Below are 15,060 nucleotides of genomic sequence, written 5' to 3'. Positions count from 1 at the left end.
AGGGCTAAATTATGTTAGTTAAGATGATAGACTAAATGCTATTGTACAGCAGGGGAAGAATGACATCTGGAAACACAACTGTGTTATAACATCAAATAAAACTTGAAGATCAGATATAACACCAGAATGAGCACATCCTTGGGGCCTGCCATTCTCAACACCAATCTTGAGGAGGTCGCCCATTTACAAGGGTCTGAGCTACATTTCAGGAACAGAAATGAGACAATTTATAGATTCAATCTGCTCAGGCACAGAGAAATATAATACTGGGTTTAATGACTATAACAATATATCTAACTTTCCATTAATAAATGGTGATCTCAAAGACAATTTCATTATAAGTTACCTTAACCAAGTAAACAAATGGCGAGTTTTTAAAAGAATAAAAATAGCTTTCATTGAGCTTTAAAAAAAAAAAAAAAAAAGCCAGTGGGAATGTTCTCTAAACTTAATTGTTTAATAACTTTTATCTTTAAGTTACTTTATTTTAATTGAAAAACAAGTTTTTTTAGGTTCCTTAGACTGCCTTTACACTTTGTAAATGAGTAGCTTTTGAATAGTAGACTTTAATATCTGTATATAATTCCAATTGTTAAAAATACACTAACATTAAAAAGTTTCAAGGCTCAGGGTATGGCCCACTTATTTTTAAGTATTATCAGAAACAGTAAGTTATGTATACAATCCTTTTGTTAGCTATAACAGGATTATTCATAATGCCAAAAGACCATAACAGGAAGTGTAAAATATGACATTTGTCCATAGAGCTTTGAGCTCATTCAAAACAATGGTTATTAGTTTTAGTATTTAGTGAGTAAATTATCTTTTTTCCTTCTATGCCCTTATATAAAGGCTGCTGGGTGGCAAAAAAAAATCTGATTCACTATTACAATCTTCATATTCTGTTACTGTTTCCCACAGGGATGTAGTGGCTGAGCATTAGGCTGGAGGGATGTGGAGGGGGGTGCAGGGTGCACCACTGAACACAGACTGAACATAAAATGCATTATTCAAATGTCTTAATTTCAAATTATTCTCCTTTAAATAAGCTTTGGAGGAAAGCATAAATACAAATGAAAATAGGAAAGAGGTGTCTTTAGTCAGAACATAATAATAATGGGAAAAAGGAAGATGAATGTTGGTCCTTTTGATTTCGACTGAATTTGCAGGTTCAAACACCTTCATGCTGTGGGACTCACATTCCAAAAGGTCTGCCAGCGTCTTGGTCCTCAGGGCCACGGGCCTCTTGGTCTTGTCGTTGGTGATGGCGTACTCCTGCATGCCCAGCTCCTCCGCCACCTTGGCTTGAGTCCTGTTATTCACCAGAGAGCTTCGCAGCAACTGGCCAAAAGGAACGGAGGTGCATTTAGAAACCATTTCACTTCTGGTGTCTCTCTTGCTCCGGGTGTTGAGACCGAGCAGCCTGAGACTGACAGGGGAAGTGACTACGTCTTCAGCTCCGCCCCCCACGCGCGCCCCCTGGCAGCAGTGACAAACTCCATACACTTCGAACTTCTCCCTAATAGCTCCCTCTGCTCCAGGACTTTCCCCGACTGACATTTAAATAGCTCCTGTGGTTGTTTAGTTGCAGTGGCCAGTGTTGCTGGGAATGCTGTACTATTTTAAAGGTCATAGCTTCCATTAAGTGTAATGCTATTAAACGAAGGAGCATTAAAATGGTTTAAAATCAACTTTACTGAAGTATAATTTACATACAATAAAATTCACCATTTAAGTACAGTCAGATGAGTTTTGACAACCTTCTACGGTTCCATCACCCCAAACAAGTTCCCTGTGGTCCTTTGCAATCAAGTAATACAATCCGCCTCCCACCCGGCAAACTCCACTTGCTTTCTACCACGGAGCATTAGTTTTAAAGGAGCATTAGTTTTAAAGGAGTATTTTTTAAAAGTCTAAAGTAAGCTTCAGGTTTCACGGCACTGATGCTAATTTTGATATTACAGTATTTGGGGAAGTGATGTTTTAGTAAGTACTATTTAAAATATTTAAATTATTTACTACATTTTTACTTTTATTATTTTAACGATTACTACTACATATCCTGAGTTACTGTTTTTCAAACTGAGACCCTATATCTGTAATCAGGTGAAAATACAATTTTCATATTTTAACTTCAGGAACTCAAAACAAAAATTTCTACTAGGAATTTCAGTGAACTAGAGTCCTCTATTACTATCCAAGTAGTAACACGAAGCAGTGCGTGAAAATTACGCAACCAACCCATGGAAGAGGTGCCCATAAAGCATGCCTGGTTTGGGAATTTAACACTCACTAACCACTCATACTAGGGGCAGAGGGGAGGGAGACACATGGCAGGAGGGGTAGATACAAAGATGGGAACTCACCCAACAAATCTGAAAATAAGTGTCCCCAATCTCTCAGATTTGGGGGAATAATGTATTAACAACTAGGACTTTTCTAACAACAGATATAACAAATTCTTAGTCTGCTACAATTCCTCGCTGTTTAGAAACATAGTTGACACCAAGGCCAAGGAGTGAGCAGGAAGCAGCTGCGAGCGGGACTGGTTTTATATCATACCCCCGCCGCTCCACATCCCACTTTATTAGATGCAAGTTTTATGCTCTGTGGCTCCATCGTGTCAACTAAGCTTATGAAAATCTGGATTTATTCTCAATGCTTGAGATTGCATCCTTGACAATAGATAAATAAGAAACAATATGTTCTTAATTTGTCTGACAATGATTCATGAAGCAGAATTACAACTTGATCTTCATAAGCCATGCTTGCTGTTGAGTTACAGACTATTATTCTTCGCTTGCATTTGCTCCCTTCCTCCTCCTATTTCTCCCAACTCTTTTCTTCAATATAGTGTTTCATTAAAACTAATATCCACAGAGAAGCTCAAAATTAAAAAGGCCTAGCACCTAACATTAATAGGAGACCCAACCAATAGGGAGTCCACCAGCCTAATATCTTGTAATTACAGAATAATTGAGCTGGAAGGGAGATACCGTTTTGGTTTGGATTTCTACTGGCAGGGGCGGGGTTCTCCAAGCAGAGGCCCTGGGGGAGTAGGAGGGCTATTTTGAAAATATGGCTATGCTGAGCAAGTCGGGTTCTCTCTCAATATGTGAGTTTAGTGAGAGGAGAAAACTCTTATTTAGGCTGCAATAGGGAGATTCCATGCCTCAGAATCAACAAGCCTGATGCACACATGAGCCACCGCATATCACCCATCACTGGGCCTCCACAGCCACCTGCTAATGTAGGGCCCACCCAGTGCTGTGCAGCAACGCTGTCTGCAGGGAAGAAAGCAGTGAAGATGATACAGGAATGCTCGGGTTTCATTTAAAATACAGGTCTCAAAGCAGCTGGATGGCCAGCTGAAAGTGAGATCTTTTGTCAAGACTCAGAGCCTGAACTAAGTCAGTGGGGGGGAAGGAAGGTGTAAGTCACCCATATTTTTAGAGTCAGTGCAAATTTAGATGAGCTGAAAAGAGGTAAGACCTCACTCTTTACCTACACAAAAAGTCCCAATGGCAATTCTTTAAATGACAACTTGCACCCTTGGCCTTTGCTGCACTCTGCTTCCTAATGAACCGTGCTGCTTGCCAACCAGTGGGATCAAGGGGACCGCAAGGCAGAACACCACCAGAGGTCATGGCAGTGCAGCGTGTGGAGGTTGAGGCTAGGCTACGCCCTGTGCTGAGAGCTGAAGCCCACGAGATGATCAACAACCCAGGCTGCCCTCTGGGGGCTGCTAACCTCTGCCGGAATCAACACACAGACTGGACACTGCGACACACTGTGGAAGCTGCGGTGACTGCCCCTGCCCCTGTCCCTGGAGGACCTGCCCAGTACAAATGTTTCAGAGGCTCACTGACTGCTACATGAGGTACTTCCGAGATATGGTGCTCAGACCTCTTCCAAGAACCAAGGAGTTAGAATTTCTGGGGATGTAAGCTGAACATATGCATTTAAAATTTTTTTCATGTAGTTGGATTCTGACTAATATTGAGTCAGAACTGAAAAAGAATGAGTCTGCCAGGAGAGTGGGTGCTGTGGTCTGAATCTTTGTGTCCCCCCAAAATGCATATGTTGAAATCCTAACCCCTAAAGATGATGGTATTGGGGCCTTTAGGAGGTGATTGGGTCACGAGGGTGCAGGCCTCATGAATGGGATTAATGCCCTTATAAAAGAAGCCCCAGAGAGCTCTCTAGCCCCTTCCACCATGTTAGTGTACAACGAAAGTCTGCTCTCGGGAGAGGGCCCTCACCTGACCATGCTGGTACTGAGACCTCGGACTTCCAGCCTCCAGAACTGTGAGCAACCAACTACTGTTCAGAAGCCACCGTCTGTGGTACTTTGTTACAGCAGCCTGGATGGACGCGACAGTGGGGAAGGGTTTTCCAGGAAGAGGGAACAGCTCTGGGGACCATGCCACAGCAGGGTGATTACTGGGTGGAAGCAGAGGAGAAGCCAGAGCCGAGTGCAGGAGAACTAACACAGGTGGGGCTGGCCAGCCTCTGGGCAGAGAGGGCCTTGTGGGTGATATAAAGAACTCTGTACTTTCCTGCTCTGGGGAGGAATCCCAAAAGGTGTCAAAAGGGAGCAGTGGCAAAGGCTTTTTTTTATTTCAGAGAGATGATTTTGGTGGGTGAATATGAAGGGGGCAAGACATGAGGTTAGAAAGCCTGCAGGTGTTGATGCTATAAATATCTGTTTTTTTACTTTTTAGTAGAAGTCTAGAAAACAAATATTAAGCACCCAATTGGGCATGAGATAGCTATCAAGACTACTTTGCAAACATTGGCTCCTGTTAGATATGTAGTAAAAAGTAGAAGACTTGGCGCCAGGCTGCCTGGGTTCAAACTGTGGCCCTACCGCTTCCTGGCTAAGTGACCCTGCGTAAGTCCCCCCTCTCTCTAAGGCTCGGTTTCTGCATCTATATAATGGGGGAAGTAGCACCTGCCACTGGGGTGGTAATGAGAATTCGAGTGAATGGATATACAATCCAAGTATAATGACCAGCACATAATAAACACCCAGCAATGTCCGCTGCCGCTGTTATCCATAATGGCATCATCATTAGGTAAGATATGCTTCCTCTCTGGTCATAGCAAAAAGGTTATAGGAAGTTGTAGGAATTCTTGTGAATTTGTCTTCGATGCAGAATGTTCTGTATACCTATCCACTCACTGTCTCCAAAGCTCTCCATTTTACCAAATGCTGAGCTGTCTTCCTTTTTAACCAACTGCCCCTCCCCCACCCCAAATTATTTTTATTTTAAATCACCAGAAAAATGTGAAGAAAGCTGTAGTCCGGGCTCTCTGTAAAGCTGAGAAAAAAACTGCTGAGTTCCTGATGCACTGGCAGGGACCCAAATAAATATCCCAAATCTCAAACTCTGTTTCTGAGAATTCAGGATGTTTTCTATTATCTCAGCACAGCAGTCTTTTATAATTAGTTTAAACTTAAATTTTAATGAGGAAAAGGTTTATTGGTTTAAAACAAATAAAAAAAAAACATATTGGCATTCCTCCTTCAACCACTCTCTCCATTCTTGATGCTAAAGAGGAACCCACAGCTGTGGGACACGAGCTACCAGAGGGCCACCTAGTGTGAAATAAGTAGACTGTGATTACTATTTGGAGGACTTTAATACAAGAGCCTGGGGTGAAAGCAGAATGTATCATTAGAAGTGACAGGGATGTGCCGCACAGGTCTATTACACCAAGAGTGTCGCCAGATGCTCCTCATTTCCCGTGGTAACTAAAGAAAAGGTACACAAATGCGAGCAGGCAGGATGCAGAAGGCAAATTATACCAGTGACAGAAATTTTCACCCAGGAGGCTGTGGGCTCTATCCTCTCAAGGAGATCTTGTGGATAGGGTACCGTTTGTCTGAGTGATTTATGCTTAGTGCTCTGGAGGAGGCAGGAGGGGATTAGATCACCGGTTCTCAAACTTTTTATTTGTAATCCTTGCTTTCTCATTCTCCCAAATTATTCCACTAAAAAGAAAAAAATTCTGCAAGTTCATCTTGCTAGTGCACACCACCATGGTAGGCATGGGGTTAGCAACTATTCTTAGCTCAGTATCTTATAGTAAAGGTTAAGAGAGAAGAATGAAAGAATTAAACCTTGCAAAGTTAAAACCTGAAAATGTGGGAAGACAGGCATTTTGGTCTGAGTAAATGCTCTTTGTGTCCCTCTTACTATACTTACCTTACTCTAGTCTACTGTGTAAGTTCTACCCCCAAAAAACAAAACCTTCAGTCTCTGAATTAGAACCACTTCCTTCTACATTCCAACCAAATTCGGTCATCCTAGAACAATTACATAAGCCCACGTTCCTTCCCCAGGAGGCGCATTGACTTTAACTTGTAAAACACTATGTTTTTCCCCCATCAGTATTCAAAACCGGAAAACCATGATTTCATTTGCTCAGCTGTCCTTATTCACCGTAAAACCAGTGTGCAAGGCAATGGCTCAAAGCTAACTAATGCCTCTCAGTGCGAATTACTGGCTGTGTGTTCTTTAATCACAATAATGAATAATTTGCCATCACCCTCCAACAAATTCAACTGTAACAAATAATCCCCCACAATTTTTAATTAATTTTAACCTTTAGACATTCATAAATAAGTTTTCAGCTTCTTTCCTGAAACATGAAACAGCGGCCACTTCCTTCCAGTGTCATTTTCACTTCCTTCTTCATATGACTGAGCTGCCTGAAAAACTCTCTGTCACTTATGTCTTTACATATGTCAGGCACTGCTGGGCATACAGTAGTAAATAAAAACATGCTCTCGCAGAACTTGCAGGTTAGTGGGATAGGCAAACTGAAACAAGCGCCAGGAAGGAAAAGCACGTGGGGTTTCGACTGGGGCCACTGGGGAAAGCGCCCCTGAATCCATAAGTCACGTCAGAACTGACATCTGATGGAACTGAAGCAAGGGCTGGAAGCAGAACGGGCTGCAGGCAGAAGAACAGGCTAAGGAAGGGTAGCTAAAGAGGTGAGAGGAAACCCCGAAAGGGCAGCGTGACAGAAGCCAATGGGAGTCGGTGTTTCCAGGAGGGAGGAAGCAAGCACTCTCACCACTGAGAGTTAATATCTGTTGAAATATGTGTTTAACTAATGACAGATCATCTTTGTTTTGCCAGCAGATCTGTTGGTCCTACTGACTTTTACCAATGCTTTCTGTGAATATCTATACTAATAAAAGGGTAAAATGCTAATTAGAGTGGAGGTCTTCCAGACGTTCTTCCAAATGTCCTTCCAGACAAAGCCGCAGCGGCTGCCCGAGGCTCAGGCAGGTCGCAGATGGGGGCTGCCGCTGCCAGGGCCGGCCTGAGGCTCAAGCAGGTCGTGGATGGCAGCTGCCGCTGAGAGGACCCGAGGCTCAGGCACGCTGCAGATGGCAGCTGCCGCTGGAAGGGCAGGGCCAAGGCTCAGGCAAGCCGTGGTGGCTGCGAGGGCCCAGGCTCAGGCAGCTGCGGCGGCTGGCAGTGGCAGCAGCAGAGGCGTGATGGGGGCGTCACCTTCCCCTGATCGGCCGGTTGCCTCCCGCAGAGGGAGGCCAGACTGCGCCTTAGGCCTGCTCCCCGCCATCAGTAGGACATCCCCTGAGGGGACTGTGAGAGGGGGCAGGCTGGGCTGAAAGACACCCCCCGCAGTGCACAAATTTTTGTGCACTGGGCCTCTAGTAGTTAATAAAAACTATCCTATCTAATGAAGTGGGAATATGCAAATTGACTGCCATGCCGTCACAAAGATGGCGGTGCTCATAGCCACAAGATGGTGGTGCCCAGTCCCCTCAGCCCCACCGGAGTCCCCCAGTCCTTTCATCCCCGGCAGGGGGGTGGTAGGTGAGCGGTGCGGCCGGACCTGCCCTCAGCCCCCCAGCCGCCCAGGGCCGGCCCAAGGTGCAGGCAAGCCTCGGATGTCAGCTGCCCAGCCACCCAGGGCGGCCCAAGGCTCAGGTAACCAGGGCCAGCCAAGGCTTGCGCTGCCAACGGTGGCAGCAGCAGGTGTGATGGGGGCGTCGCCTTCCCCTGATCGCCGGGTTGCCTCCTGCCCCTGAGGGCTCCCGGACTGTGAGAGGGGGCAGGCTGGGCTGAGGGACCCTCCCCTCCAGTGCATGAATTTTCATGCACCGGGCCTCTAGTCATATAATAGTTTTGCCATTTGTTAACATCTTTCTAATAAGCTATCCAAAAACAGTCATTTTAAGACAGCAAGGCTGATGAACACATTTTGGATAAAACTACAGTTATGGTACTGAAATGATTTTGGAAAGAATACAAAACTGGAGTTTCTATCACAGTCTGGTTTTATTTTTATCCAGACCTTGGGCAGAACAACTTTCTGAGTTTTGGTTTCATCATCTGTTCAATGCTGGGGTAGGGGTATGGAGGTGTTTATACAGTGACTAAGATGGGAAGCAGTAAACTTACTGATCTACAACATCCCACCTACACAAAATCCTAGAGTTCATAAATAACTTTGTGTGAATACAGGGGTGAATGTGTACACTTAAGTCACACATTTTCAACAGTGGCCTCTATATGGCCATAAAATGAATTACTACTTCAAGCCATTTGGTTTGGTTTGGCCATTTCTCATACCAACCAGATATTCTGACAGCTACAAAGTCTATTCCCTAATGAAATATACTGAAGGAGCATTTATTGATTACCTAACACAAAGCAAGATTCTAGACACTAGTTTATTTGTAATATATGCTTATATGTTCTTAAGGTTTTAATATTAATTCAAGAGGAAAACGATTTCTTTTCCATCCAAAAGCAGTTAACTTTGGTAATCAAACTGTTCCTTTTAAATTAAATTTAAAATAACAGTACTGCGTATTTCCCATATAATGATTCAAGGGGTATGGTCGAAGCAAAATAATAAATATTCATCGAGTGAGTGAGTGAAAGGACCGTATTTTGTTGGGCTTAGAAATTCTGCTGAGAAAAATCACATTTAAACATAGCAAATCACCATATTCTCTCTAATTCTAATATTTGTGTCTCATATAAACTATTTCCAGGTTTCACGGTTGCAGAGATAAGATCCAATTCTATTCAAAGCAAAACATGCATAAAATTTGTAGAAATGCAAAGTACAAAAGACTTGTTATTTGCTTCAAGCATAATAAAAAAAGAGAGTGTGCACTAACAAACTGCATTACAGTGCACTACTACTGCAAGCCTCCCTTTCCCAAGGGGGATACTTTCCAAGATCCCTAGTGGATGCCTCTAACTGCAAAAATACCAAAACATACATATACTATATTTTCCTATACGAAGTTGAATTTATAAAGTAGGCATAGTAAGAGACTAACAACAATGACTAATAATAAAATAGAAAAATTATAACAATATACTGTAATAAAAATTATATGAAAGTGTTCTCTCTCTCTCTCTCTCTCTCTCTCTCTTTCTCAAAATATCTTACTGTTCTCTACTCACCTTCCCACTTAAAGGAAGCACTTTATGGCTTCTCTTTGGCATTTCCAAGTTGCCAGCTCTGGGGCCATTATTAAGTAAAATAAGAGAAACTTGAACACAAGCACTGCAACATCATCACAGTCCATCTACTAAGAGACTAACGGACAGGTAGCATACACAACAGGAATACGCTGGCATATCAAACTCACGCCGGCGGGCCGCATATATGATATGCTTGCAATGATTCACATACCGGGCAAGAATGGAAGGGCACAAGATTTCATCACACTACTCAGAACTGCACACAACTTAAAATCTTTTCCTTAAGAGCACAAGCTATCAGCTTACCTATGCCTCTTTATAACATTTAAGATGGTTCTCCCTTGTATTTATATAACTTACACTTCATGTATGTATAAACACATACAGATGATAGATTCGATAGATAGAATTTGTAGTTGTTTACTTACATTTTTAACTTCTAATAGTTTTTAAACTATTTATGGGTGGACTAGATGTCAACTAATATTTGCTCCCCCCATGAAGCCTAGCTCAATGTCTTGCACAAAGCAATCATTAAATGAAAAAGTATAAAGTAAGTTCTTATCATATATTGCTTTGTACACAATTTGCATAAAGAAATGAATAAAAACATATGATATGCATGCTAAAGCCACCAAGAACTAAGTCATCAATTACACAAGTAGATATCTGGCTCTTCTAACCTTCTATTAAAGCAATCTTATTGGAGGGAATGACTTAACACAAACTCACAGTTAAGTGTCCTTCATGATGATCTGGGAAATGAATGAATAAGTACTCTGTGGCTACCAATTGCATTATGGAGTCTCCTAGGAATTCCATCCTCTGGTTGTGGCCTCTGAATAAAGAAACATCAATGTAAAGAGATCAATTAGTATTTATGGAATTCAAAACAACCAAAATTTTTTTAAATGACAATATTTTAAAAGGCAATGTACTTGTTTATCTTGCTTTAAATCACAAAACTAAATACAATTTTCTAAGACCTGAAATTGAAAAGAGATCTAAGTCTATATAGGTTGAGTTTCAAAAAAGAGTAAAGTGAGTACTTTCTAAGGATTGAACAACTGCTAACATAAAGACTGGTATATAGTGCCTGATCAGAAGCTGGGGAGTATCAATTGAAAGATAAAGTATAGTACAGACAACAATCTTGCACAATCTCTATATAGACAAAACAAAGCAAAAGGTCCAAGAATTTTCTTTACTAAAATTTATCTCTTTAATTGAAATATGGGGTGGGCAAAAGTAGGTTTAGAGTTGTGAGTATGCAAAACAGAGTTTATTGTTGTATTATTATTATTTATTTTGTATTTTCCCATATGAACAACTGACCTACTTTTGCCCACCCCTGTATATACTTCATTAATCAAATCTGGAATCTAGTTTAAGAATGCTAAAAAACTACGACAAGATTCTTTAAACTTTACAGTTATTATGTGAATATTTGATTTGACAAAAAATTGAATACAAAACAGCATGCAAAGAAATAACATTTTTGCTATGCTCTTTATTATTATACTAGCTCATCTTTAAATCACTCAAGTAGAGCAAGGGTTGGAGGGCCTAATTCAGCCCATAGCCTGATTCTGTAAATAAAGTTAAACTGGGACCCAGCATGTTCATCCGTTTATATTTTTTCTATGGCTGCTTTTATGCTACTATGGCAGAATCAAAGCACTGAGACAGAGACCACATGGCCTCTAAAGCCCCACATTTTTAATATCTGTCCCTTTACAGAAACAATGTTTACTTCCTTCACACTTCTCTTATACTTAATGGAAAAATCAGATGCATGACATGAAACCAAAGTAACTGGATTGGAGCATATCTCCTGGTCCATGCCACTGTCTGGCTACTATCCATCTCACAATTTCCTAGGATTATGGATGAAGTCCCAACGGTTTGGGACTGTTGTTTTAAATGGTCACACTGGGACGACGTGGGTACTTTTAACTCACAGGGTCAGATGGTTAAATCCCACAGTTCTCAACGTGAATGCTCTTGCCAGAAGCCGAACATGCGTAAAAATTACTCCAATTGCTTCCTCAAACTCAGTAAGTTTCTGTAGGACTGGAGAAGTCTCAATAAGTTGTCGATCAGTATTTGGCTCTTGCAGCTACAGAGAAAGAGAAATAAGTAAAAATCACGTATAGTTTTTGGTTACAAGAGTAATTATCAATTCTAGGATAGTGTTTTGCAAATTCCCCTCCCCTGGGTAGAAATTTCTGAAAGGCCAATGAACATGGAAGGCTTCTTTCTCATCCTTTAGAATGGCAAACAAACCTAATATTTAAAGAGGGTTCAAATAATACTTTCCAATCTTCTATCAAATTTCAAGGCCAAGTACTGTACACAGACAGTTCAAAATCCCAAGCATTAAACTAACTCTCCATGGAGGAGGCCAGCTGAAGAGTTGCTGGTAGAGAATATATGTATCTAGTAAAGCAGAGGTTCTTCAACTTTAGTGGTCAGCAGAACCTTGCAGGGCTTGTTAAATGCACGTGGCCAGGTGCTAACCCCTGAGTTTCTGATTCAGTATGTCTGCGGTGAGGACCAAGAACTGGCCTTTCTGATAAGTTCCCTGCTGGTCTGGAGACTGCCCTTTGAGAACCACTGCATTAGAGTACCTTAACTGCTGTGTGTCTTCTAGGGACCAGCCTATTTTGGCAAATGAGCATCACTAAAACTGGATTTGGCTTGCAATGGAGAGCATTATGTCACTAGGCAGGTGCTCAACATAATAATGAGCCTTTGACAACTGGCAGAGAGCAAATATGAAAAGTGTAATTGAAATGAACATCTCTAACAACTTTGGGCAATTTCATACTAAGGAAATATTTCTAAAGTACTTTGAATTAATGCCATTTATTACTTTAAAGCCTCTCGTGAAAGTTCAGTCACGAATGATTATTCAGTCACGAATGATATATTTTTATTATATACACAATATGCATATATGTATATGTAACAATATGCATATATGAGTATATATATGTATACATATGTACACATATATGTACATCTCCAACTTTTAAACCAACTGGGGAAAAGGATGTCACAACGTGTAGATCTTTTAAATTCTAAAATCTGAGTAAAAAGTTACCACATTGTACTCAAGTTTTAATTTATAATATGTTTTATGCAATCTGAGTCAAAGCCTTCAATTTCTAAGGTCCAAATTAGGTTACAATTCAGCAATGTTAATTTAGTATTTGTTCTACTTTGTAATAAGCCCAGACCTGCTTGCATATTTTCTCCATAACAGCAGGCATGTAGACATACTGCAGTCAGCATAAGCTTTGAATTTCACTTCTGGGGGGAAGCAGATCTCAACCACACAAGTAGTTATTCCTACCCTGTAAGGGAAGACACATCCCAGACCCCACCCCACCCCAGACCATGAAAATGCAATGTATGGGGTCATTTTACTATCTGTTCTGAAGTTTTCCAGTTCTGACACCCCAGCTTAGAGTCAGAATGAAACTGAAGGGAATCTAAGGATAAAAGCAGGACAGGGAAAAAAAAGCAAACTAAAGTAACACCAATACCAGGAGCTATAAAGCTCACTGCAGAGCAGAGGCCACACTTACCTGGAGTGGGTGGAGAGGATAATTGAGCCAGACTTCTCGCAGGTCCTGGAAAATGGAGTGATGGCTTTAGTGCTCAAGGGAGCCATTTAACACACTCTTCAGTACTAAATAAAACGCCGTTATGTGGAATCCTGAACTATTTCAGATGCTGACTCCACTTATTGAAAATTCAATAGCGCTAGCAACTAATTTTTTTTTAAGTGTACTCACCACTCAAACTGCCTATTAGTGACTCTAATTAGCTTATTAAGCGGGGGAGGCAAAGAGCCACCCTATCCCCAGGAATGAAAGACACCTTTTAAAGGTTTGAGCACTTCGTACAGGTACAGAGATGCTGTTTTGTGCTTGAGGAAAGGGAGGCTCAGAGAGGTTAAGCAATGGCCGACGTGGCATCAGGGTTACACTCAGGCTGCCTGCCTCCAGAGCCGGCAGGCTTCCCTAACACCGTACTCCCTGGTTAAGGAAAGGTGAAAGGTGATTATTTGGTCATTTGGGTGTAAGGTGAAAGATGCTCATTAAGGCACTTGCAGCTTGGATAAGAGGTCAGAACTGCTGCAGAGACGAACAAGGCATCCAAACGGATGGTCATGTTTGCTTAACCTAATACCACTGGGTAAAGTGGCTACTTTAATCCTATTTTTAGTTTACCATTCCCCAGGAATGTGCATCAGCTGTGCCTTTTGTAATCAAATGTCCCTAATTTTAGGCAGTCGTTCATTATCATATGAGCTGCTTGAAGACAGAGTGAAGACATCCCACATCTAGTTCCTAAACGCAGAGGTCGATAAGACCACACCTGTACTGTGAGTCACTGCAAATGTTTACTTAAAAACGGGAATGACTGAATTTTGTGGAAAAGCCCAGTTCATTATTTAAGCCATTGACTTAAATCTACAGAGAGTTATAATCAGAACTTCCTCAGGATCAAAGTGGTTTTCTTGCCGTTTTAGACCCTAGGGAGGCTCTGACTGAATCTACTTCTGGCCTTGATGTTCGGTTTTTGAAGTAAATAATGAGAGGGTTTTTTTAAGAGGGAAAAGTATTTTTCAAAAATTTAAGGATGGGGTGAAGTATAGAAAATTTACTATCACTTGTGACACATGATGACAAGGGGAAAAAATACCTCATACTTTTGTACAACTTGCATCTTAATAAAACACACTTGGGGTGGGGTGTTTTTTGTTTTTGTGTGTGTGTGTTTTTTGCCAATGTTAAAAAAAAAAAGCTTAAACATCAAACTATTCTTTTAAGGCATTTTAAAGGACTTCTCGTAACCAACTTAACAACCAACCTTTCCCTTGAATTCTCAGTGGCATGAATTATACTGAATGTCATTTCCTTCTTGCAACTTCCTCCTGTTCTCAGTGCTTATCTTCCTCCTCCCATACCCGAAGGAACATTCACCAGACTTCAGCCTCCCTCCAGACCTCATCACTACCAGCTCCTCCGGAGAGCTCTCTACTCCCATGTCAGCCACCACCTCCGTTTGGATGCCTTGTTCGTCTCTGCAGCAGTTCTGACCTCTTATCCAAGCTGCAAGTGCCTTAATGAGCATCTTTCACCTTACACCCAAATGACCAAATAATCACCTTTCACCTTTCCTTAACCAGGGAGTACGGTGTTAGGGAAGCCTACTGGCTCTGGAGGCAGGCAGCCTGAGTGCAACCCTGATGCCACGTCGGCCATTGCTTAACCTCTCTGAGCCTCCCTTTCCTCAAGCACAAAACAGCATCTCTGTACCTGTACGAAGTGCTCTCTGATGCCTCATGAGCATTGACTCAAAGCACAACCCAGTGTTGGCACAGAAAATGCTACTGTCAAGAATGAGGACATTAAAAACAGCAACAACAAACAGCTATCTCTTCGAACTACCTCCCATCTCTGAAGCTCAAAATTCTAAGACTTCCTGATTCATCTTTCTCCTTTCTCCTATGTGTTTTACACTCAAAAACACTGTGGTTTCTATTTGATGGCTGGTGCCA

General features: G+C 41.7%; 1 protein-coding gene across 2 annotated transcripts in view; it reads right to left on the bottom strand.

Moving 5' to 3' along the window:
* Window positions 1–15,060, bottom strand: part of DROSHA (drosha ribonuclease III) — a 104,829-nt gene that overhangs the window by 9,153 nt on the left and 80,616 nt on the right. For both annotated transcript variants that reach the window (XM_008161792.3, XM_028139418.2), the window contains 4 exons: window positions 13,079–13,123; window positions 11,447–11,604; window positions 10,218–10,323; window positions 1,200–1,341 (listed from right to left, as the gene is read on the bottom strand). In XM_008161792.3, the coding sequence (XP_008160014.2) occupies window positions 1,200–1,341; window positions 10,218–10,323; window positions 11,447–11,604; window positions 13,079–13,123 (451 nt within the window). The remainder of the gene's footprint in view (window positions 1–1,199; window positions 1,342–10,217; window positions 10,324–11,446; window positions 11,605–13,078; window positions 13,124–15,060) is intronic.

This window comes from Eptesicus fuscus, chromosome 4 (assembly GCF_027574615.1).
Source record: "Eptesicus fuscus isolate TK198812 chromosome 4, DD_ASM_mEF_20220401, whole genome shotgun sequence".
NCBI classification, from domain to species: Eukaryota; Metazoa; Chordata; class Mammalia; order Chiroptera; family Vespertilionidae; genus Eptesicus; species Eptesicus fuscus.
This window is presented reverse-complemented; position numbering and strand designations above follow the sequence as displayed.